At 35.9% G+C, this 26,319-nt stretch overlaps 4 protein-coding genes and 1 pseudogene across 6 annotated transcripts; all 5 read right to left on the bottom strand.

Annotated features, from left to right (window-relative positions):
- Positions 1-613: 613 nt before the first annotated feature.
- Positions 614-2,968, bottom strand: LOC147288479 (F-box family protein). Its single transcript, XM_086241958.1, has 2 exons — positions 2,831-2,968; positions 614-1,649 (listed from the first exon to the last, which is right to left on the bottom strand). The coding sequence occupies exon 2, from the start codon at positions 1,612-1,614 to the stop codon at positions 865-867; it is 750 nt and encodes a 249-aa protein (XP_086098084.1). The 5' UTR covers positions 1,615-1,649; positions 2,831-2,968; the 3' UTR covers positions 614-864.
- Positions 2,969-11,852: 8,884 nt separating this feature from the next.
- Positions 11,853-14,801, bottom strand: LOC147288478 (putative F-box protein At4g22170). 3 transcript variants are annotated; one of them, XM_086241944.1, is made up of 3 exons: positions 14,645-14,801; positions 12,497-13,567; positions 12,256-12,368 (listed from the first exon to the last, which is right to left on the bottom strand). In XM_086241944.1, the coding sequence occupies exons 2-3, from the start codon at positions 13,537-13,539 to the stop codon at positions 12,365-12,367; spliced, it is 1,047 nt and encodes a 348-aa protein (XP_086098070.1). In that variant the 5' UTR covers positions 13,540-13,567; positions 14,645-14,801; the 3' UTR covers positions 12,256-12,364. The 3 variants fall into 3 exon arrangements, with proteins under 3 accessions (XP_086098068.1, XP_086098069.1, XP_086098070.1); XM_086241942.1 differs by having other exon boundaries at positions 11,853-13,567; XM_086241943.1 differs by lacking the exon at positions 14,645-14,801 and adding an exon at positions 13,902-14,012 and having other exon boundaries at positions 11,853-13,567.
- A 1,811-nt stretch (positions 14,802-16,612) lies between these two features.
- On the bottom strand, positions 16,613-19,513 carry LOC147288477 (putative F-box protein At4g22660). Its single transcript, XM_086241895.1, has 3 exons — positions 19,282-19,513; positions 18,176-18,361; positions 16,613-18,119 (listed from the first exon to the last, which is right to left on the bottom strand). The coding sequence occupies exons 2-3, from the start codon at positions 18,331-18,333 to the stop codon at positions 16,790-16,792; spliced, it is 1,488 nt and encodes a 495-aa protein (XP_086098021.1). The 5' UTR covers positions 18,334-18,361; positions 19,282-19,513; the 3' UTR covers positions 16,613-16,789.
- A 1,066-nt stretch (positions 19,514-20,579) lies between these two features.
- LOC147288476 (UDP-glycosyltransferase 83A1-like) lies at positions 20,580-22,431 on the bottom strand (annotated as a pseudogene).
- A 1,001-nt stretch (positions 22,432-23,432) lies between these two features.
- LOC147288475 (UDP-glycosyltransferase 83A1-like) lies at positions 23,433-25,315 on the bottom strand. Its single transcript, XM_086241017.1, is given in 5 exon segments — positions 23,433-23,668; positions 23,671-24,300; positions 24,456-24,875; positions 24,878-24,990; positions 25,293-25,315. Coding segments are annotated over 5 exon segments (1,422 nt in total).
- Between the last annotated feature and the right edge of the window lie 1,004 nt (positions 25,316-26,319).

Below are 26,319 nucleotides of genomic sequence, written 5' to 3'. Positions count from 1 at the left end.
AGACTCTTTTCCTTTTTTTATTCTAATTACTTGTATGCTTTATACCAAACAGAAAAAAGGGTGTTAAGGTTCATTGCATGAATCCTTCTCCTCTTCAACGGGTGACAAGGAATTTACAATCACAAAAAGTTTAATCCAACACTCTGAATTAGGTAGAATTAAAAACCTTACTATAACCAGGACAGTTTTCTATAACAGGTTATCAAAAATTAAGTCGAAGAAGAAGCCAAATTGGAAGGAAGACAATCATGCTTTAGCCCAATGGCCTGTCAAAAGGAACCACTACCTTCATATGGCATTTTAAATTTCCCTTGTCATCTTTGCTATCTACATCATCGAGTTTGACTGTGTGAGTAATAAAACAAGATAGAACTGCAGGCAAGAAAGTTGACAACAGAAGTTCCTGTTATTTTTCAAAATAAGAAATATCACAAACTCCACCTGATGTTATTTGTGAATACTAGCTGAAGTTAACAAATGAAGATACATTTAAAGGGCATGTAACAATTGTTGTAAAATTACCATACTGCTTAACATTTAGTGCATAGGACAAATTCAGAGACTTCCCCATTTCAGGGGACCGAAAGGAATGAACCGAATGGATACAATTCAATGCAGAGAAAAAATAAGGTTCATAATTATTACCAGTAATTAATAAAAAGTATGTACAACCTTTGAACATGGAAGAACCCACAAAAGAAAGTGATACCACTAAAAGCAAAGTATTTGAACTGGAAATGAGAGCGTTGCACTATTTTCCCGAGGTAGCCTGGCAGCCTCAGCACATCAAAGAGCCATAGAGAACAAAACACCATTGTTACATTGGTGGCTCTTTTTCATTGCATGGCCTTACAAGTCAAACCTTCACTTCCAATCAAGCATGTCTAATAGCCACAAAACCTCTTCCTTGGAATTCGCAACATCACAGAAATCCATTTCAATCCCGAAAACATCAAGAACACCTTCATTTCCGTCGTCCATGAAAAGCAAAGAGACCCATGCTCGGATACCCGAAATGAAGGGGTATACCGGTGAGAAGTCAAGGTAGTCATTTGCCATGGCTCTGTATGCTGTTCGATCAATGTAATCAAACATAGATTTGTTGATTATACAAGCAACCCGATTAGAATCCTTGCGCCCCACAAGCACTGAAACACTCACGGTCTGGCTCACAGGAATTGTGAACCTTGGCTCAACAGGTAGTTTCATCTTGTACTCAGGACCCTCCAGGTGAAATCTAAGCATGTCACATACTCCTGGTGGTGGGATTTTAATACCACTCTGTAGGATAGGGCCTGGGATCACTTCTGAAAAGATAAATTGATCTTCAGTCCAGATATCAATGAAAAATTCCAAGTCATCAAAGGAAAGTCTCGGGGGAAGAAGAGCTTGACTATGCTGGCGCTTAGAAAAGGTTTGATACAGCTTGTAATATGTTAGAGTGGGAGGGTTAGGTCGCTTGCAGACAGAAGGCCATCTCTTGGCACATAGGCACTTCCAAAAGAAATCATCCCGGGCAATATCTCTCCACTGCTTACACACTGCCATACATGAAGCAAGGTCCACGCCCTCCAGTAAAGGAAAAACGGCCTTCATAACCTCTTCACTTGTCATTTTCAGCTCACAAAAAATTCAAAAAATTTCTGTCCCTGCAATAAATACTACATTAGAGGGACCGAAAGCAGTACACTCTTAGGAAAACCCAGTGGAAAAAAATAAAAAACATATAAATTCAAAATTCAGAAAAATGTACACATTAAAGCTTTAGTTAACATTAGAACACAAAATAAACATGCTCTAGAAAGAATGGGGGGAAAGGCAAATAAACTATAGATCATAGAAATCACAATCAGTTCAAGTACAAACATACATAAACATCTGAAACTACTCCGACACTGAGTTTGGTCATGAAGAGATGCACTCAAACTAAGCATTGTCCTTAAAAAAAATTAATCCTGGCTATGTTAGATCCATATGATCAAAAATTGTTCCATATAACTGGTAGCCCCAAAGATAAACAAGTGTGGTCAACTCAAAAGAACCTCACATTGGATTAAACATAGGGTTATGTGTGGGTTGTCTTATTCAATAAGCAAATGCACTTTCATAGCCCTATGTTGGGTTGAAATATAGTTCCACCATTCAGCCAAATAGTAAATTTCCTTACGGAATATGACCACCGCACAATTATTTCTACAGTTGCATACCTAGGTGCGATCTACAAATGTAGTTACAGTCTTACAGACATGATGCATGTGCACGCAGAACATCATATCTTTGGAATGAACCCATGGGTAGAAATGGTCCCCAAAATAACAAACATGCACGAAAATTCAAATGAGGGGAAAAAAGAAAGCAACCCATATCATCATTTTGATAATTACCACCATAACACACAAAGCGTAAGAGAGCGAGACCTATGCCAACCCATATCTTTTGTTTATTACCATTGAAATGTTAAAGACTTCACTAATCTATGTTCAATTCTAACACATACGAAACACATTTTCACACTTCATCAGATTAGTCTACAACATATCAAACAAATATTCAAACTTCATGAAATTGAGAGGCACAGCAACAGAAATCATTAGTTGAAGTGCATGACTACCTGATCGCGAGCAAAACTTTTGGAAAAAAAAAACCCAAAATTTACACTGCAAAAAAAAACTTCAATCCACAAATATAAAAAATGACAGAGACCAAAAGAGCATGCAGAGAATGATCAAACCATAGATCGTGCTAAAGGATATAAACACAAAATTGAAAAAACTAGGTTAATGATCTGAACATTGAACAGAAAAATAGGAAGATTTTTGTCTTTTCGTACCTATTTTGTTGGTGGAACTGGTAAACCCTAGAATTTTGTTGAAAGTTGGAAGCTTGGAACCAGATATTGAGTGAGAGATCTTCGCAGAGTTCTGAGAGAATGGAAAAGAAAAGTCACCCAAAGATAAAATCATAAAAGTCATACAACACATTTCTTTTTTCTTTTTCTTTTTTGTCAGAATACAACATATTTCTTTAAGCCAGGGATTTTTATTAGATTGTCTTTTTTTACAATTTTACATTTTGTTTTTATATCAAATTATTGATTATGAGTCCGCAGATGGTCCCACACCTACGCTAAGCCCGTAGATGAGAATATGAGATCCCCTTTTGGGCTTTTACTGTTGGGCTTGGCCTTTTAATTGGGTACCGGGGTCCATATCCAATTATATTGATAACTAAATGATGGGGGTGGATCATAGGATATCATTTTTTATAAGTTTTGACACAAGTTTTTAATAGAGTCTACTCTATATAAGATTTCAACGATCCAAATCGTCTATTTTTTAGGTCTCTATTAAAAGATCATCTTGCAAAAAATTAGGTAAACTGGAAATCATTTACCTATAAAGATTCAATAGTCAGCAAAATAAACACTTGAAATGTTGACCATTTAATCTTATATTGTAAATGGTTTCCGATTTGCCTAATTTTTTGCAAGGATTATCCTTTAATGGAGGCCTAAAAAATAAACGATTCGAATCGTTGAAATCTTATATAAAGTGAACCCTATTAAAAATTTGTGTCAAAAATATTATGTCATGAATTATTCTCTCTAAATGATTGTAAAAAATGATAACTCGTGGGTCGGTCCAATATATATCATACATGATACGTTAGTGAATTAACAATGGCCCAATATCATTTTGGCTATGAAATTTTTTTTTAGTAAAATAATCGTGTCATGTATACAATATGATTTTTAATAAATAATGAGTAGTCACACTATATAGGTGATTAGACTGCCCCATTCAAGACATTCTCTTTATGAATAAAATCTAAAGTGAAATGAAACTATAATTAGTTCTTGGAAAATTAGTGGTAGTTGTAGTTGTAAAATGAAATTAAGCAAACGAAGTAGTGTACTATCTCAACTTTGACCCGTAAAACCATAAATAATGTTAAGGTCAGAGCTTGTTGATTATTGATTAATAAGAGCGGACAAGAGTAAAATGTGTGGTTGACCAAGGGGGAAGAAGTAGTAGGCAAAGTCGGTTGAGATTAGACAATACAAGTGGGTCATGGGGTTGCAAGTTTGCAACCAAAAGGGGAGTGAGCCATGTTCGATTATGGCACCCTCTGCCGACCGAAAAACAAAAGGAATAAAGTGAAAACCTCCACTCCACATGCACTCCCGTAGTTGCAGGTGCACCTGCACCTGCGCAGCACTGAGCTCCCTCTCTAACGAAGAAAGTGCTGCGCGCCTGATGAACCAAAAAAAGATGTTACATCACATCTAGCGATTTGTTTTGCAACAAAACAATGCCCTCTCATCATCTTGTCCCTCACACCCGTACCTATATATATATATATATATATATGCATGTTCATTCTAGATTGGAAATTCATGTGATTTGGACCTATAATTAGCAGATCAAGATTTGTACTGTAAAGTTAATTACTAATTTACATAGACGAAATGGAAGTTTAAGTTTTTTACCATTGCCTTAGCTTTTAACCCACCAAAAGCATTGAAGTTGGACCGACTTACTCAAGTCAAAGTTCGTTCATATATATATATATATATTCATGATTCATGAATGCATATCATAGTTCTCAAGAAAAAAAGAAGTTAGAATCTCTATGGTATAAGATATGCCCACCATATCATATATATATATCATCTAAATTGGAAAGAAAAAGTTAGACTAAATAGTATTGTCTAAAAACTTCTGTGTTTTTTATAAGATGAAAAATTTATAGTGGGTTAACTTCGTTTAAGCTTCTACTGCATATGGGTGGTGCAATTGATATACATTTAATGGACAAAGTTGTATATATATATATATATATATTTGGCCACGGGACAAAGTTATATATTAATTGTTTGGCTTGCACTGGTAGTTCAACAAAAGTCCACCTAAGAGAAGACAGGATCTTCAGTTTAGATAAATTGAATAGTATGGTACTTTCAATTCTATATTTAATAATAACTAGGAATGAAACTCATGTGCACTGCTCACACACATGTCACACATGCCGGATTGAATTAGCTTGAAACTGAACCAAGTCTAAACATGTGTATCAAACTAAGTAAATCCAATTATATATTATAATAACAATTATAATAACAATCATATTATAGTACTTTTACATATGATTTGGGATGGAATTGATTGATAAAAGTAAATGATTAAAGTAGAATAATAATTCTTTGGGAGGGGATGACTGGATGAGAGGGAAAGAGAGAGAAGAAAAAGTACTGCAAATTGATCAGTTCCATGCAGGGAATGTGCAAAACATGCTGTACATTTCATGCTGCCTCACTGTCTCTCATTTGTCACATGCCCTACCCCCTTCTTCCCAAACTACACTCCAAAACTCCTCATCTGCATGTGCTTCCCATGTGCTCTCTCTCTCTCTCTCTCTCAACCCTTCAGATGGGGCTTTGCTGGCCCATATCACCCTTCACAATTTCACATGCATCCTTTAGGGAAGCCACACTCCCAATACAACTAACTACCTAGCTGCTCACAACCTTTAATTGGGTCCCAAATGTCTATTTTGCCCCTTAGATTAAACATCTAGTTAAACAACCCATTAATACTCTTTACATTATTAAAGGCAAGCTTTGTCTATATTAGACTCTGGGTTTCTGTTTTTGGGCTGCCAGGTATCCCCCTCTGTTGCCAAAACAAAAAAGAGAATAGAAGCTTAATTTGTCTTGCTATGCATTGGATTTGGCGATCATGGATCCTTTAAACATTTTGTACAAGTTTTTCTTTGAACTTTTACTTTTTTTCGCAGATCAGATATCATTTATAACTAATTGTCATCTAATTTATTATTCTTTTCCATTGGACATTGGCATAGTATAGTATTTGTGCTTTACTACCTTGGCCATTAATTGAGTATAATGAACAAAATTTTTGCCATTAATTTGGCTCAATAATTTAATTCATTAAGGTAATATCAATAAATTTGATGAAATACCTCAAAGAGATCGAGACAGTCAGTTTATTTTATTTTTTCATTGAATTAAAAAAAATCAAAAATTTGTCATTATTTGTAATTTTTCATGTCAAAAAATGAAGTTAGCAAAACTATAAAGATTAGTGACGTTGGGTTAAAAAACCAAACAAATAATCCAAAGGAGAATTGCACCTAGGTTTGATCAAAGACACATGTTGATGTTAGTGTAAATATGTTTATCGACTCACCAAATTAAATAAACAAATTTGAGGGTAATCTGGGAATGAGGCGTTTGACGGTCCGGGACCTCACATGTGCCGTTACAGATGGGCAGGCTTTCTGCCTTGTGGCTCGCAAGTTGTGCCCTGTTCCCGCTTTCTCCTTTTAATTGAGATGCCAAAATTTTAATTTGTGAAATTACACAATCACGCTTCTTCTCCTTGCATGGAATATCTGCATTTTCCCACCTCATTGGCTCCTTTGTCCCTTACAATAGCTCCATAGGACCCACCCCTTGCATTCTATTTGTAATTTGTTGGTAGTTAACATTAAAAATAACTTATATGCCTCATTTATTTCAAATAAATAAGATATTACAGAATCATTATGTTGGTAAATAAATAGATAATAAGTCAATAAAATATTTTAAAATTCCAAAAAAGTTAATACTAAATTTCCTATTATATTTTAGTCAATCATATAATTTCAAAAATTACGTTTTGATCAATAGCCCTGCAGGTCCAGCTCATTACTGGTTTTTTTTTAAGTTTGTTTTACCCTTTTGTCCAATCCATTGTTTTTATTTTAATGACAGTGGTTGTAATTTCTAATTTTTGTTATATCCTATTTTGTATAATGCATAATTTTATTTAATTTATTTTAGTCAATGATAACTATTTTGAGATTTAAGAAATATTCATTGACCTATTTGTAATTTTGAAAATATTTTATTGACTTTTTTGTAAATAGCTCTAAATTTAATATATCTAATATTATTATATGAAAATTTAAATAGGTATTGTTAATCTATGTCATTATTAAGCCTTTTCTTGAAAAACTAATTATAATTAGATAGGAATTTTATGTAAGACTCAAGGACCAAAGAAGAGAAACTTTTACATCTTCAAGATATATTTTTTTTATTATAACCCAATAAATAGCACAAACTTTAACCTTTTTCCCCAAATTCAAATAAATAAATAAAAACCAAGCAAAGACCAAAAATGTGAGAGAATTTGAAGGTAGAAGTGTAGAACTGTAGAAGAAAACGACAAAAGAAAAGCCATAAATGGCATTTCCGTAGATACCACCAACCCAAGTGTCAATTTACGAACCCACCATTACTTAAGACCCGGAAAGGCCTCCTCTTCACGATCACATTCTCTCTCTCTCTCTTCTCATACAACACACAATGAGCTCAACTCCGGGCAACCTCAAAACCACTCTTGCAGAAAGGACAAGAAGAACCACCTCACGAAGGCTCGGGACGCCACGTGGCAGCTGTAGAGCTCGGAGAAGCTTCAACAATGGAGGACGTCGACGCAAGTGCTCGAAGGTGGTGTCAGCGAAGTTGGAGACCCTGAAGAGCCTCATTCCGTCCCACAGCGGGAAAACAAAAACGACGTCGTCCTCGTCGACAGTAGTAAAAGCGGACCAGTTGTTCCAAGAAACCGCGGACTACATCGTTCTGTTGCGGACCCAGGTCCTGATTTTACAGAGACTCGTTGAGTTTTATGGATCTAGTGACAAAGAAAATATCGCTGCTGTATCATAGTTAGTTTATCAGAAAGGGGCTTTGGAATTTTTTTTTTTTTTTCTAAAATTTTAATTTGAAGTTTAGATTTTGCATGCTTTGTCTGGTTGAAGATCTTCCACCACATGAGGCTCAATTAATTAATAGCTAAAATTTTCATCTGATCGATCTTTAATATTTGTGGCAAAATGTAATGTTACTTGCCTTTTGGTTTCTTTTTTTCTCTTCTCATAGTTTCTGGGCGCTTAGCTAATTTTATTGATATTTTGGGGTGATCGAGAATGACGAATTGGTATATGTATATATTCTGTATTTTATAGTTTTTCAGCTTAGGTGGCTTTGATATTTTGGTGCATGTATATGTGGAGAATGAGTAATTAATCCAAGCTAGACTATATTAATTATATAATTTTATAGAGTTAATTACACTTACATTCATGAGGTTTATCGTCTTTTCACATACACCCCTAGAGTTTCAATAATTACACATACACTTCCCCCTACAAGAAAAAAATAAATAAAAAAAAAAATATTTGTATTCAGGTTGGACCTTACACCTTGAATAATTTTATTAGGCTATTTAATCACTTAGCATGCTTTTTTGCATAATTTTTCATCATTTTCGTCTCATTATAGAGGTTATATGTAACAGTTTTAAAACTTTAGGGGGTATATGTGTAATTATTAAAATTTTAGGGGATGTATGTGAAAAAACGATAAACCTTAAGGAGTATAAATGTAATTAACTCTAATTTTATATATGCAGGGTCCACCAATTTGAATAAAATATTGAAAGACTGATATCCTTGAGAAATTTGAAAAATTATTAACCAAAATTTGTTCAAACTTGTAGCTATCTTTCTAGAAATTGAGAACTCCAATCCTCTTTAACAAAAACAAAAAAGGGTTAGTGTTCAAAATTATCCGACACTTTTTTTTATTTCCTAGAGTTTAGAATTTGTTATATTTGAATGATGAACAAATAGTTTTCAAAATGCAAATACACTGAAAAGGTGGGAATTTTGGGTACCCAAGAGTTAGACATACCCTGTGGCCCTCTCCTACATATGTCTCTCTTACTTAATTACCGGCAGTGCAGAGAGTCATGACTGATGATAAGGAGGCATGGCATGGCATTTCACAGCAAAGCCATCAGCCATGTCAGTGTAGTACTGGAAAAATTGGTAATAGTGTAAATATGTAAGATGATGAGAGCATGGCATATATATATTAGCATAATAGCTTATTGGCATGAGTGTGGTGGTGGTGGGTGACAGTCATTGCAGTTTCTGAATTCTGCAAATAGATAAATAGATAGATAGACGTATAGATATTTCACATTCACATAATATCTATGTGAAATGGACAGCAGTACCCTTCACAAATGTCCTTAATTTGTCCTTGGCATGCAGTGTGTTTGTGATGATAGTGACTAGTTTTCTCAGCAGTAGTCAAGAATCCCATGTGCCAAAAGCCAAATTTTTAGGGGTATTTTTCCCAATTTGGATGTCTCTCACTTTTCCTGCTATATATTTCTCATCTCTTTACGTTCTTGGTGCTATGTATAATAAAGAGGCTAGCTAGCCATGTGCAAAAGCGACCACAGAGCAGCTCAGCATGCTCTGTGAGTTTTGCCAGTTAAGGGGAAAAATGGGCAGCTATGTCATGGCTTCATCATAATATTGCAAACCCAATTTGGGTTTTGCTTTTCAATCAATTTTGTAACATGGACTTCAGAGCTTAATTGCATGCTATATATTGATGACATCCATCCTAGCTAGGTCCCTAGGTAGGCTCTACCCTCTAGCTAGCTAGAGAAAAAAAAAAAAAAGAGGAAGAACAAAAAAAAAAAATGAGGACCAACCAGGTGCTCGAGTGTTTCACAGAAATATATACTATATAGTTGTTCCCATCTCATCTTTTATTGTCGTTTTCAACAATTAGTTGACCATATTGAATTGATAGTTGTTTACACTCGTGAAATTTGCTTACTAAATTTTATTCATCCTAGTATCCTACTATTATTGTAAAAGAAAGTGAACATGTTTTGAGAGGCGTTTATCCTCTACTTAAATTACCGACTAGCTACTCGCTAGTATATATGACACTAGTTTTGATCTTGTACATTGGTCAAACCATATACATGGTCAAGAGTTAAGCATGAAAAAAGAAAATCGACACACACGTGTTAAGTATTAGTAGTCTCGCATCAGATATAATAATCGTGTATTAAGACTATAAATACTTACTGAATTTTTCCAACTAATAACTTGAGTTTTTTTTTTTTTTTATAAAAAAATTAATATTCAATAAAACATAACTAGCTTGATCATCTATCCTACCATGCATCATGAACTTTTCCAAAAATGTTTCTTCTTTACTTTTTTTTTTTAACAAAAAAAAGAAAAAGAGAAGAACCATACTTCTTTGATCTTTCATTACAAAAGGGTCCATACCCCATCACCATGACTAGCTAACTACGAGCAACATCCATGTCACATCTTATCAGCTAGCATTTTTCCGTACTCTTGGAGTTGGGGAAAACTATTGCTTCTCTTCTTTCTAGTAACTCAATAAGGTACATTTTTTGCATAATCATCCTGTTAATTAAGCTGTAATATGTATATTGTCAAAGTTGAGCACATTCCAACATAAAAAAAAAAGAGCACATTAATTTCATCATATACAAAAGAGAAAGTTAAGAATCAAATCACTTGAAATAATGATTCGCTAGATCTTAATAATTCTAAAGTTCAAGTTCTACATTGTATTTAGACATTTCAAATACATTGTACACCACATCCCACATGGGCCACATTCATTCTTGTTAACTTCAATGTATCCCGCCTTCCAAACATCACAAATGTAGCTTTCAATCTCATTAAGGAACTGGTCGATCAGCACCAGAACGGAACCCCATTGCTTAGACCTAGCTTCCATGGTAGCAGAGGTGGAACGTAGAAGGAATTAAGAGGAACATGGCCTCTGCAAACTTTTGAAAAAAAAAATTAATATAAGTTGTAGATTCCAATGTGTTGAGCATAGTACGTTGTTGTTTGTAATTACATTTTTCGTCTCTTCTATTCTATAATTTCTATTATTGAGGTAAACATTAAAATTAAATCAAATGTCACATAATTCAAAGGGTACAACATCATTTGGATATTTATTATTTATGATTATTAATAATATGAGTTTATTATTATTTTGGGTTAAATACAAAAATAATTCTCCAACTTTCATTCTTGTCTCAAAGTGGTTCACAAACTTCAAAACGTAACAAGTTTATTCACGAATTTTTTAAAGTGTTTCAAATCGGTACAAATGTTATCTTTTATCCAGTATTAACAGAAGTGATCATGTTTGACCACTTTTATAGGGGTATTTATGTCCATTAAAACAAACTGGAAAAAAAAAAACTAAAACTAAAAGGAAAAAATAAAAAGGGGAGGTCCCCCCTCGCTGCCTCCACCCTCCCTCTCCCCCTGACCCTCGTCGCACCCCATCCTCGTGCCTCACCGTTAAGGGCGCCTTGGACGTTCTCAACAAGCAGTACGCCTTCGAGCTCTCCACGCACGCCGACACCATGTACTTCATCGCCGACTCCGAGAAAGAGAAGCAGGACTGGATCAACTCGATCGGACGGTCCATCGTGCAGCACTCGCGGTCCGTCATCGACTCGGAGGTCGTCGATTACGATAGCAAAAAGTGAGGAGTGGCAATTTGATAGTAAGATAATATTACTGTGTGAGCCAAGAGCTAGGTGACACTAGGTGAGTGAGAGCTCCACTTGGTGTGGGCTCTGCGTGTGTGTGTGTGTTTTTTTTAATATGAATTTAGATCTTTTGTCATTTAAAAAAAAAAAAAACGATGTTTTATCATTTTTATAAAGAGACATGTTTTTGAGTTTTTTTTCTAAAAATTGTTTTTAAAAATAGTCTACCAAACACATTTTTTTAACTAAAACTTACTTTTTTGTTTCTGAAAACAAAAAATAGTTTTTGAATAGAATACCAAACAGGCCCTAACAATTCCCCAGTATTTTGTTTTCAGGGCCAAATTGTACAAGCAGACTGCAGCCAAGTCTTGCAAACATCAGCAAGTTGATGATACTTACCAAATATGAAGTTTCACCAGCAGTATATAATGTCACCAATAAACATATCTAGTGAATTAAAAGAGTCTGATACATAAAGTTCTAACCAATATATTAACAATTAATCATTCTAAAGCTACACATGCATACAACTCCCAGCAAAACAGAACCTGAGTTAACTAAGCTACCAAAAATTTGGTGTGAACCAGACAGGTTGATCATGCAATCGGGTATGAGAATGATCTTTGGGGAAAGTATGTCGTTGGATGCTCCTGTCTCTCAAGGAAAACACTCCAAAATCACGCCTGCTCGATGACGGTGTTGCTGAACGACAAGGACAATCAAAAGCAAAATAGATGCAGTTTCTTTCAACTAGTGTGTTATCATCGAGACCCTCATTAATGCCTATGGCTGCAGGGATGAGTTTGCTGCTGCTCTGGCCTATAAACAGTATCTGATCACCAAGGTCAAGAACCTCTACCCATCGAGGACCATTATTAAACTCCAGCTTGAACACCCTAAATCCTTCCGTCTTTGGTGGAATGATGAAATTATCACCTACGATCACAGGCCAAGGAATTATTGGATCCTCTTCACGAGCATAACTCATACTACGAGAAATCAAGAATAACTCATTTGATACAGGATCTTTTAATAGGTAGAAGGCTGCCCGTTTAGTCTCATACCTGACTCCATTCCTTCTAAAATTCAAGAACCTGGAGTTAAGTGGCATGGGGTCAACCATAACCAACCTTTCAACCCTGTAGCTAGGAGGCCCACCTTTAGAATCTTGGATGTCAAAGACCATTAAAAATGTTGCTGCATTCTCTGTCGCAGCATATAATCTCCTATCAACCATTTCTATAGTGTAAAAAAAGAGCCCTCCAACCCCTTCCTCAATGAGAGTCCATGATTTATCGGTGGGCCTACAGAATGCCAAACGACCTTTTACGAGGCCAGCCACAATACAGTGTTGGCTTGTTGGTACTGAAGAGGCTTTTGCTTTGTACAATAAGGAAGGATTACTGCTGTTCTCCCATGGAATGGTAGACTGTGATGGGAGCATAATTCGGGCACCTGATATTGGATTTAAGAAGAAGTTGAGAGTAGTAAATCTACTGCAGCTCTGATCATTATGCAATACGTAGAATGACCAGGGTTTCATAAAACCCTCAGGATGCCAAAATGCACTATCAACCATGATCAACCACCCCTCAATTGACCCAACACAATTGAGCCTATTCATGTAACTGGGACTCGATTTGTATATTTTCTGGTCGCTTAGACTTAAAAAGCCATGATCTTTGAGGGAAAATTGATGAGAACAGAGAATCAGCCATGGAAGTTGAGGAGCAGGGCGACACCGTTTGCCGGCAATGGCCCTATCAACAGCTTCTTTCCAAAAACGGAATACTGCACGACACCGAAGGTAATCTGCTATGCATAGATGCTTTAGAACCAATTGCATGATTTCTTCTGGGAGTTGCTTGGACCAACTGTTGTACCTACACATGCTGTTGGAATTGCTCTTCCTCCCATCTAGTTTGGAATGTTTTATTAGTTTGTTTTGCATCCAAGTGATAGCTCTGATCAGCTTGCGGTCAATAAAATCTCGAGGGAGCGATAACAACATTCTTGATAGGCGATAGTATGTAAATATAACTCGAAAGTTACTAACAACAACTTTAGCCCATTTCTTCCTTGTTTGCTTGGATATCATCCTCGCCATCTCTATTAATTAACACCTCTTGAAAACCCTGAGTTCAACAAAAAATGAAAACAAATAATATCATATATGTACGCTTGCATGGATTATTAATATATTTCACTGCAAGGAACAATTTCCGGAATCCCAAATAAGTCTTTAATTTTGGCAGATAGGCATAGTAACAAGCTTTATTTTTATTATACAAAAGTTACAAACTAAACAGAGATTAAGAGAACAAGTCATAAAATTCAAATGATAAAACACCCAAACATGAATAAATACGAAGAACCAACAGATATATCATACATAAAACAAAATAAACAGTTCAGAATTGTAGATTGAAAAGGGTTTAAGATTTATTTAATAAAAAGAAAGAAACTTGCCTAACCGACAAACGACTGAAAGCAACAAGCAAGAACAAACTCTTTGATTCAGATTTCAGATCGGCTCTTCCCTTGAGACCCAGAAGAATCAGAGGCGGATGGACATAAATTATAAATATATAAGAAAGATATTAGCCGGTTGTTTGGATAAATGAATTCGTTCTATATCTATGATTATAAAACTCCGATTAATAATCTGTTGATTTTATGTTTCCGTAGCTTCGATTTGCAGCGTATTATATCTGATTAGCTAGTTGTTTGGATATAGAACGAATTCATTTATCCAAACAACCGGCTAATAAACTATAATACGCTGCAAATCGAAGCTACGGAAATATAAAAACATCATTCATATCATCAATCGGAGTTGATAAATTAAAGCAGAATTACACTGCAAATTTAAGCAATGGAAACACAAGAACATTCAGATTTTGGAATTCATAACAAAATTTAAAGCAGAATTAAGCTGCAAATCTAAGCCAGCAGATCTAACATCAATCAACAATTAACTACGGAAACAGATAAAATAGATATAGAACAAATCAATATCCAAACAACTAGCTAATCAGATATAATACGCTGCAAATCGAAGCTACGGAAACATAAAATCAACAGATTATTAATCGGAGTTTTATAATCATAGATATAGAACGAATTCATTTATCCAAACAACCGGCTAATAAACTATGATACGCTGCAAATCGAAGCTACGGAAATATAAAAACATCATTCATATCACCCACCGGACTGTTCGCTGGGTGGTCACAGTGATGGTTCAGATCCTCTTCCACTGCAGCCTCCGCTATGTCTGGAATTACTTTAGCAGGCAGCAGGGATAGACTTGTCACTTCCACATTAAACATTCCTTTGCCTTCTTAATGAGCTCTTCTCGGGCTTAACTTTCGGATATGGACTCTAGTAATTGGGCCTTCTACTATTCCTGAATCTTTGCTGACTAGTTTTCAATTTTAAATGTTTGCAAGACATATATCTGTATCACTCAGATTCACTCTCAGTATCTCAAATACATGTTGATATATTTTTTCCTTTGTGAAATTGGTGGGTGGCAATTTCGGCGGTTGGCTCATGGAATTGGTGTTGTGAATTTTAATGTCGTTTTAATTTTCCTTTATGTGATGTCGTTTGGTAGTTTATGATGTTGTTTTTGGTTTTTTTTTTTTTTTTTTTTTCTTTCCGTTTAGGCTTGTCTTTGTGTGTTAAGACTATCCAACCATTCCTTGTTGTTTATGTTTATGTTTTTTTTTTTTTTTCCTTTCTGTGGGTGTGTGCCTCACTGAGCAGCCACAACACTTGCTAATAAATCTTAATCACGGGTTAGAGACTTCTGGGGCAGCGAAGGCTCAGCAGACTGAGAAATTTTTTAAGTCGGCCCGAAAACCCGTTGGTCTAGCCCAATAGCTATTGGTTTGAACTTCAGATCTTCCTCTTGAACCAGAACCAGTCCAGCCCAACCCAGCCCATTTTTCATCCTTATCTACGTCAGTTTTGTTAGAAAAGAGCTGTTTTTTTGTGTGTGCATTTGTGTGTTTGTAAACTTTGTGTGGAAGGATGTACTAGACTACTGGTTACTAAAGAGTTAATTGGTAAGCTTTCTTGTTTATATTATCCTAGGCGCCAAAAGCTATATCTGAAGCATGATGTTGGTTGATAAAAAAAGAATGAACTATCCATAGAACCCTGATAATTTTCAAATATCTAAGGACAATGAATTGATTATAGGGAGACTTAGAGTGTAGTCCAATTTATAAGTCTTTCTTAGACTAAAACTGGTAGTGATTTAGGATTTTTAATTAAGTCTTTTTATTTTTTTTCTTTAACAACTTTATGTTAGGTTTTAACTCTAAAATTTTGGGCTATAAAGCCCACTCTACACCCTAGGAGGGGAAAAACCTTTCAAATTGGAAAAAATACCCTTCAAATCGGGAAATGACTTTATTTTGAATTAAAAAGATTTTCTTATAAATTAAAAGAACTTTATTATGAATTAAAAAGATTTTCTTATAAATTATTATGAATTAAAAACATTTTCTTATAAATTTTTAAACGGTCCCGGTGTTCATCTAAAAACTGTTTTTTTTAAATGACCTAGGCCTAATTATCTCTTGATTCTATTGAAAAAAAATATGGCCTTTTTTCAATTTTCGTTGGAGTGTTTAAAACAATACAATTACAATGATATTTTTTAGGATATTATGGGTGATTTGAACTGTGATGGTGTGTTTTAGCATAGTTTCGAAGATTTATTGGTTTTTAAGTTCAGATTTATAGTTTTCCCAAAGGTTTTTGTTTACTTTTTATATAATTGCAGATCAACAATTCCTGGATCTTGTTTGAGCGTTCGAAGAATGGCTAGCAGTTTTAAAACCAGCCCTAGCGAGACCCTTACGAGTAACAAACTAACTAAAAAAACAACAAAAAAGAATGATGCTGCAAATTAAACCAGCTGCCTTATCTTCACCTTTCCACTCCACCCATTTCGTACTCTTGACTCCCTCTGGCTTTTTGTTTATTGTTCAAGGCTTCAAGCTAATTAACCATCATCAAGAAATTAGGCCTCAAAAGCACAAACAGCCACTTTTCCTCTACCACCTTCCCTTCATAACCATGAAAATTAACGATTCCCCAGTATATTGTTCCTAGGGCCAAATTGTACAAGCAGACTGCAGCCAAGTCTTGCAAACATCAGCAAGTTGAAAAATTACCAAATATGAAGTTTACCATTAATATATAATGTCACCAATCAACATATATAGTGAATTACGAGTGAAGAATAAGTGAGCCTGATGCATAAGTTCCAACCAAACAATTAGTAATTCTAAAGCTACATGCATACAACTCCCAGCAAAACAGGACCTGAGTTAACTAAGCTACCAAAAATTTGGTGCGAACCAGACAGGTTGATCATGCAATCGGGTATGAGAATGATCTTTGGGGAAATTATGTCGTTGGATGCTCCTGTCTCTCAAGGAAAACACTCCAAAATCACGCCTGCTCGATGATGGTGTTGCTGAACGACAAGGACAATCAAAAGCAAAATAGATGCAGTTTCTTTCAAGTAGTGTGTTATCATCGAGACCGTCATTAATGCCTATGGCTGCAGGGATGAATTTGCTGCTGCTCTGGCCTATAAACAATATCTGATCACCAAGGTCAAGAACCTCTACCCATCGAGGAACATTATTAAACTCCAGCTTGAACACTCTAAATCCTTCCGTCTTTGGTGGAATGATGAAATTATCACCTAAAATCTCAAGCCAAGGAATTATTGGATCCTCTTCACGAGCATAACTCATACTACGAGAAATCAAGAATAACTCATTTGATACAGGATCTTTTAATAGGTAAATGGCTGCCCGATTAGTCTCATACCTTACTCCGTTCCTTCTAAAATTCAAGGACCTGAAACTAATTGGCATGGGGTCAACCATAACCAACCTTTCAACCCTGTAGCTAGGCGGCCCACCTTTAGAATCATGTATGTCAAAGACCATTACAAATTTTGCTGCATTCTCTGTCGCAGCATATAATTTCCTTTCAACCATTTCTATAGTGTAAAAATAGAGCCCTCCAACCCCTTCCTCAATGAGAGTCCATGATTTATCGGTGGGCCTACAGAATGTCAAACGACCTTTTACAAGGCCAGCCACAATACAGTGTTGGCTTGTTGGTACTGAAGAGGCTTTTGCTTTGTACAATAAGGAAGGATTACTGCTGTTGTCCCATGGAATGGTAGACTGTGATGGGAGCATAATTCGGGCACCTGATATTGGATTTAAGAAGAAGTTGAGAGTAGTAAATCTACTGCAGCTCTGATCATTATGCAATACGTAGAATGACCAGGGTTTCATAAAACCCTCAGGATGCCAAAATGCACTATCAACCATGATCAACCACCCCTCAATTGACCCAACACAATTGAGCCTATTCATGTAACTGGGACTCGATTTGTATATTTTCTGGTCGCTTAGACTTAAAAAGCCATGATCTTTGAGGGAAAATTGATGAGAACAGAGAATCAGCCATGGAAGTTGAGGAGCAGGGCGACACCGTTTGCCGGCAATGGCCCTATCAACAGCTTCTTTCCAAAAACGGCATACTGCACGACACCGAAGGTAATCTGCTATGCATAGATGCTTTAGAACCAATTGCATGATTTCTTCTGGGAGTTGCTTGGACCAACTGTTGTACCTACACATGCTGTTGGAATTGCTCTTCCTCCCATCTAGTTTGGAATTTTTATTAGTTTGTTTTGCATCCAAGTGATAGCTCTGATCAGCTTGCGGTCAATAAAATCTCGAGGGAGCGATAACAACATTCTTGATAGGCGATAGTATGTAAATATAACTCGAAAGTTACTAACAACAACTTTAGCCCATTTCTTCCTTGTTTGCTTGGATATCATCCTCGCCATCTCTATTAATTAACACCTCTTGAAAACCCTGAGTTCAACAAAAAATGAAAACAAATATATCATATATGTATGCTTGCATGGATTATTAATATATTTCACTGCAAGGAACAATTTCCGGAATCCCAACTAAGTTTTTAATTTTGGCAGATAGGCATAGTAACAAGCTTTATTTTTTTTATACAAAAGTTACAAACTAAACAGAGATTAAGAGAACAAGTCATAAAACTCAAATGATAAAACACCCAAACATGAATAAATACGAAGAACCAACAGATATATCATACATAGAACAAAATAAACAGTTCAGAATTGTAGATTGAAAAGGGTTTAAGATTTATTTAATAAAAAGAAAGAAACTTGCCTAACCGACAAACGACTGAAAGCAACAAGCAAGAACAAACTCTTTGATTCAGATTTCAGATCGGCTCTTCCCTTGAGACCCAGAAGAATCAGAAGCGGATGGACATAAATTATAAATATATAAGAAAGATATTCAGAAACTTAATAAATTTAGGGATATCGTATTAGTAAGGAACAAGCAATAATATGCATTCCTACAGCAATCAGGTTTACCAATTACCTACTAATTCGTAAACATGATAAATCTAGGAAGTCATGCATTATTATGTCCTCGCGTATTGTTCTAAGTTTCTAACGATGTGATCGGCCGGGTCATAACATTCATGATATGGGTTTCTGGGGGCGGGTAAAACTAGTAAATATACCATTAAATAAAAATAAGAAACTATGAAGAACTTGGGAAAAACAGCCGCTTTTGAGTTTTGACTACAAGCACCTCCGAAAAATATCACAACTATGATGATGATTTTTTCCAGGGCTAAATTGCAGAAGCAGACGGCCAAATCTTGTAAACATCATCAATTTATTACCAAAATCTAGCAGAAATTTACAATGATACAAATGAATTAGGGGGGATGACAATCTTACCTATATGCCAATTAGTTGAAATCATGGAGGATCGATGAGCCTGTTTGCAAAATATATATGTATGCTGGTCCATGCAAAGAAAGGAACCACTTTTAAGGAACGAAGTAGGGTGTTTGAGCTTTCATGGGAGAACAAAAATGGAGTTGATGATGGTTCCTTTTATCGTAGTTAAAACTGGTTTACTGAATGGCATAGTTTGCTTGCCTGTGACTTTCTGAGAGAAAACAAATGAACCGCATGGCAGCCATCTAATCAGAGGAAGTCAAAACAATAAATAAAAGATTGCCATCTGGATGACAAAGGATGAAATGGAAGGTGACATGGTAACTTGGTTGAAAAATGGGCCTCCAACCGTTGGGTTCGGTTGGAAGTTGGAACCACCTAAATGGATATGGGCCTCCAAATCTTTTTTTTTTTTTTTTCCTTTTCTTTCTAAATCTGCCTGGATATATAATCATATAAATTTTTTAAGATCTGCAAAACACATCAAATCTTGTATTATTAAAGTTGACTATTTATGTGTAATTGTTTGGGTAGTCCAATTGGAAGGATCGTAAAATTTACCACACGCAGATACACCACATTCGATCTTTATTCTCTCCAAATCCAAAAAAAAAAAGAAATTGATAATTTATTGAAACAAAGGATCATTATATGTAATGCAACTTACCCCAATTAGTTGATTGTAAATCTTAGTTTAATAGTTTAGTTTATATAATATATTAATATTGTATAACAATATGATCAACATAAATGATGAATTCAAAGAAGGTGAAGAAATAGATGATGGCACAGAAGAACAGTGCTTTTTCCCGACTTTAGATTTTATACAAATTGTTTTCTAATGTGGTTCAAAAATTCAAATGATAGGTTCAATTATGTTAGGATTTTAAATGATATGTTATTATACATGTCAGTGTTTTACTTGTGAAATATATTCATTTTAGGGTGAGTCATGTATAAATAAATAAAATATCAACAGATAATTTTGATCAAAATTTGAGATCTTGGTACTACTCAAAAAGATTATGACATTTTATGTGGGATTGTTCGTGGACAACATTTGAGAAGTTACATTATGTGGACTACTCATATAGATGGATCACACCTACGACTATGTGAGAGATGTTAATTATTTGGTTATCTCGATTCATAATTTAATTGTAAGATGGATGTTAGTTATTGCATCAGTAGTGTATCAGCTGAGGCAATGAGGCATTGGTATTGTATTTTTTTCATGAAATAGATTTATTCGCATGTTTTCTTTGTCATACAGAATGAAACAATAGGGGACTTTTCTATGACTTCATCCATTCAATAAAACTCAAGGCCTTGTTAGATTGGCCACCTTCTTTGACACTGGTTAGGGCCATTTCCTTGAGTTTGGAAGCCCTTGCTTTGAAATTCTCATCACCAAGCAGTTGTTCCACCTTGTTCTTGATTTCTCCTTCAGTGATGATCCCACTCTCATTCTTGTTAAACTTCAATCCCACCTTCCAAACATCACAAATGTAGGTCTCATTAAGGAACTGGTCAGCAAAGTATGGCCAGCACAAGAAAGGAATCCCATTGCTTAGACCTTCCATGGTAGAGTTCCAACCACAGTGGCTTAAGAAGCAAGCAATGGAAGGATGACTCAGAACCTTCTGTTGTGGTGTCCAATCCACCATCAACCCCCTAGAGCCTACTGTCTTTATATCCTTCTGGGTAGGGATCATATGTCTTGTCAGTGGTGTCTGGCCTCACAACCCAGAGGAATGGCCTCTGTGACAGTTCAAGAGCTAAAGCCAATTCTCTGAATTGGGTTTGATCAAAAACTGTGAAGCTGCCAAATGCAACATAGATGACTGAGCAGGGTGGCTGTTGGTCCAGCCACTGTAAGCAAGTTGAGTCTTGTGCCCAGAAGTAGCCTGCTGAATTGCCAAGCCGGCTGCTTGCCAAAAGTGGGCCTATTGGTAAAATCTCTGGTGCCAAGGTGAATGCTTCAGGCTCAAGGTCATATGCTGAGTTGCAAACAAGCCAGTCTGCCAGTTTCACAGTCTTGTTGCTTCTGGACATAACTTGAAATATAATTTTCTGAGTTGTTAAGTCACCAATACATGCCCACGCAAAGTCTGCAGTTTTCATGGCGGGCATGTTTGGTGTCAAGTGAACCATCTGCCTTTTTATTATGGTTCCTGTCCAAAGTGAATGATTATGAAAATATAAAGTTAACAACTATGAATCTGTGATACCCCTAAATTCCACATCAGTAATGCGCTGTGAAGATCCTGCTCAAGTTGACATTTAGATTTCTAGGCCTTGCTTAAGTACCCTAAATCTTTTCAGTGTATTACGGATATGGGATTTAGGGATATCACAATAAGATAGGTCAAGAACTGGATGTTCTAATAAGTGCCATTGCTACTTATGGGGGTTTCAAGGCAAATGATTACGAAAATTGTTAACCTTATAGTGTTTATCTGCTATATTTGATATAAGTATGCACAAATTGAGAGTGGATAGACACCAAAAATCTTTTTAAAGTTTCTCATATATTGTTTCTGTCCCTACCCTGTTGCATAGTTTGATGAGTGAGTTTTGATCAATCTTAAACAAGAACTTGTTGGACCAACATATTACATAACAGTGCTGCATAATATTCACAAGTTAGTGATAGAGGATCTCACCATCAGTGCTTATGATGCCTTCATGTATTAACTTTGGGATACTGAATTTCAATGCCATACTTGCAGCTGATGCAGGCCAAAAGGCAACCCGCCGGATCTTCATTTTTTCTGCCACTTCCAGAGCCCACCCGGAACTCTCATCAGCAATGACACAAGTGACTTTGTCACCTTCCCCTTCATTGATCTTTTTTATGAGCTCCTCCAGCTTCCCAGCCATGACTCTTTGTATTGCTTCAGATAACGGCCCTAGATCATTCCCGTCCTCCCAGGGTTCTAAGCCATCTGGAATTGAAACCAGATTAATATGAATCCTTTTAGGAGTTTCATCAGCCAAGGCATTCATGACTCGCTTGTGATTGAAGTCTGTGTTCACAAATGTAACTTTGAAGCCATGATTAACCAAGCACTGTGAGAACTCCATGAGGGGAATTACATGGCCTTGTGCTGGATAAGGAATAGCTACAATATGTGGGTTGCTCATTTTTGTTCTTGGTTTTTCCTTTTTTCACTTTCAGATGTAATTTATTGTAGTTTCTTGATCATATGATATATAGGAGAAGCTTGGGGCATAAGTTGAGGAGCCCCATTACTGTAGGTGTTGTCTTCATGGGCATTGGTCTTATTTGAATCCCCAAGTTGGGAATCAACCATCTTGTCTCTCTCCTTTACAGGCCATTCATTTTATCTTGTCCATTTATTATTGAGTTCATACCTATTTTGATTTTTTGTGGTGTTTTTTTGTTGATGCTTTCAGTGAATGGCTTTAGTTTCATCACTCTATTGTTTTATACTGTTGACCTGTTGTTCTATAATTGATGGAATGGAACTACTGAAGATGTTAAAGATGTACACAGGGTTTTGGCTTCTATTTTTGTAGTTTACACCATCTTTATCTCAACTCCTTTAAAGTTTCAAGAAAGCTCCTTTTTCCAGAAATAGACAAAAATATTACTCTCATTGGCCAGTGAGAGTGGCCATAGGTGCCAAAAGTTTGATAGACTCTGAAACATATGAAATTTGACGCATCATATATATGGTGCATTCCCAAGGGAGACATTTTATGGTTTTGGGATTGGGTTTTATTAATTTTATCTCAATAAGTAATTCTTTGTTTATTTATTTGGCTTACTTGTGTTTCGTAATGCAATTTATTTGAATCTCGGACCCACCCGATTAAATCCGATGATTAGCAAGTGTTGTAACTTCAATTACCAGCAAAGGCATCTGCTGTTATTGCAGAAAATAAAAGTACTTCAAACCATGGTAAAACTTTTTTGGGAGTTATATATAGTGAAAAAACAAACATTCCAAATTGTAGGAGTAGTTGTGACAGGCGATATCTCCAAATTGGTGTTCTTACTTGTAGTTCTCCCCATTCTTTATTTGCTTACTTATTTGCCATTGACATGGAATATTCCGTGACATCTAAAATAAAGAAGAATAGAAGTAAATTTAGTTTTAACCAATGCTCGAAGAGCTTACCTATCCTCTCACCCATTCAACAAAACTATTGAAATTTTTGCATGAGCCACCACCTTTGATACTATCCATTACCATTTTCTTGATATCCAAAGCCCTTTCTTGTATTTTACCATTTCCTAGCAGCTGCTCCACCTTATTTTTGATTTCTCTGCTTGTAATGATCCCACTTTCATCTCTTTCAAACCCCAACCCAACCTTCCACATGTCACAAATGTAGCTTTGATTAAAAAACTGGCAGCAAAGTAAGGCCAGCACAAGAAAGGGACCCCATAACTCACACTTTCCATGGTGGAATTCCAACCACAGTGGCTCAGAAAACAAGCTATGGAAGGATGAGACAGAACCCTCTGTTGGGGTGCCCAAGCTACTATCAACCCTTGAGTTGCTACCCTGCCATGAAATCCTTTTGGGTAGGCATCATTATCTGTGTGTGTCATTTCAGGTCTCACCACCCACAGGAATGGCCTATTGAAGAGTTCAAGCCCCAGGGCCAATTCTTGGAACTGTTTTGGATCAAAAATTGTGAAACTACCAAAAGCAACATATATGACTGATTGTGGAGGTTGTTGATCAAGCCAATTCAAACAAGAGTCATCATCTGGCCTGAACTTTCCGGCAGAGTTTCCGAGCCTGTTGCTTGCCAAAAGTGGACCTATTGGTAGGATCTCTGGAGCCATTGTAAATGCTGCAGGCTCAAGATCATAGCTTGAGTTGCAGAGTAACCAGTCTGCCAATTTCATCGATTGGTTGTTTTTAAACACATTTTTCTGCATAGCCATGTTGCCAAGGCATGCCCACACAAAGTTTGCTGTGTTCATAGCAGGCATATCTGGTGACAACTTGATCACTTGTTTTTTTGTGGGAGTTCCTGCAAAGAAAAATCATAATTTAATTGTTTCAATGTCCTTATAACGTGTTCTATTTTGTCCCAAAAAACCAAAGATTTGCTACATTTAATGATGTATTTCATTTGCTTGTACTTTTCAAACCAGGAAAAGTAAGAGATAGAGTGTTACTACTCACCATCATTGCCAATAATTCCTTCATCAATGAGCTTTGGGATGCTAAATCCAAGCACCAAGAGTGCAGCTGCTGCAGGGCAGAAGGCAGCTCGCCGGATTGCCTTCTTCTCTGCAATTTCCAGGGCCCATCCAAGACTCTGATCAGCAAGTACACAAGTAATCTTATCACCATTTGATCCCTTAATCTCTTCAATGAGCTCCTCAAATTTTTCGGGCAAAACCCGCATGATTGCTTCAGACATCTTTCCTGGTTTTTTCCTATCTTCCAAGGATTCTAATCCATCACTGATAAATGCAAGATGAATTTTACTCCCTATATCATTATCATCCTCCTCCATTGCCAATGCATTTTTCATTTGCATGTGAATAGGTTCAGTGTTTACAAATGTAATCTTGATACCATGTTTGGCTAGGCTTCTTAAAGTTCAATCAAAGGAATTACATGGCCTTGTGCTGGATAAGGTATCACCAAAACATGTGGATTGACCTTTCTTTCTTTCTTTCTTTTGCTAGCTCTCAGTCTCAAGTTCGTGTCACTTTTATGGGGTGATTGGAGCCAATAAGGTCAAGGCATTGTCTTATAAGAATTGGAATCTACTAAATCTATTCACTAGTCTTTTAAATTGCTCCTTATCTGTCCTTTATTATTATTAGTTTTATCTGTATCTGTCCTTTATTTTGGTGTTCTCTTGTTCTCGTTTATATGCCCTTTGACTTGTGTTATGCATAGGATTTTTTACAGAGTGAAGCTATGCAAACCACTCTTAGTTGCTGTGTTGACCACCCTAATAAATTTTTTCAAATTTTTTTTTTCTATTTTACCCTTTATTGCAAAAACATGGTGAAATCACCCAGATCCATTCGATGGTAATCTACCGAAACATCCACCAATGTTCGGTAGATAAGTGTCGAATAAATACAAATATTTCGGCAGATAACTGTCGAATGCTTTTTTCATTTTTCATTCGGTGGTTATCTACCGAATAATTCACTAATGTTCAGCAGATAACTGTCGAATAACCATAAATTTCGGTAGATAACTGTCGAATGACCCGACAAACAAAATTGAAATTTTTTGTTTCAAGGGTAAAGTTGAAATTTTGAAATAGGGTGGTCAACTTAGCAATTTAGGGTGATCTGATTAGCACTGACCTTTTTTACATGTGAAGCTCACGTTAGGAAGTGTGGGCCGTATGGGCCACAACGACACTGTGGTCATCCAACAGTCTTGACTCTTGCGTGTTGGTCTTTTCGTGAATTGGGCCTGGGCCCAGCAGAAACTGTCTGGAAGACACAGGCCGATCGTAGCCATCTAATTTGCATTTAAAAATTCAGTAGTGCTAGACATCCCACATTTTTATACCATAATTTCATACCACCTTATGTGGCAACTTATATGGCATTCATGCATTGGACACTAAAAAATAAAAACAAAAATCCAAAAAGAAAAAGAAAAATTTGTCCAGTAAAATAATAACACGTAAGATAGTATAAAAATATGGTATAAGAATGTGATAAATATAGTATTATTCTTAAAAATATGACCGTAAATCTGATTACAAATCCCATCAATGGTAAAAGTCCAATTAATTCTTTCTAATAAAGCTTTTGAAGTATATACGATCCTGTTTCCGAACAATCTAAGCAGACAAATATTACACTTTCACATACCAACGGATCAAAGAGTTTGTATATAGTAGGGATTCATATGTCATTCAAACAATAGATTCAATAATGATTTACAAATTTATATGGTAATGTTAAAACCTGAATCCGTTGATCCAAGGATTTAATAAATGTTTGTATAGCATCCGAATTCGTACTATAGAATTTTCAATGATCAAAAGTTGGATTCTAAAATTTGA

The sequence above is a fragment of the Dryas octopetala genome, chromosome 4 (genome assembly GCF_963921425.1).
Source record: "Dryas octopetala chromosome 4, drDryOcto1.1, whole genome shotgun sequence".
In the NCBI taxonomy this organism is placed as follows: Eukaryota; Viridiplantae; Streptophyta; class Magnoliopsida; order Rosales; family Rosaceae; genus Dryas; species Dryas octopetala.
Note: the sequence above shows the minus strand (reverse complement) of the source record. Positions and strands in the feature narration are given on the sequence as shown.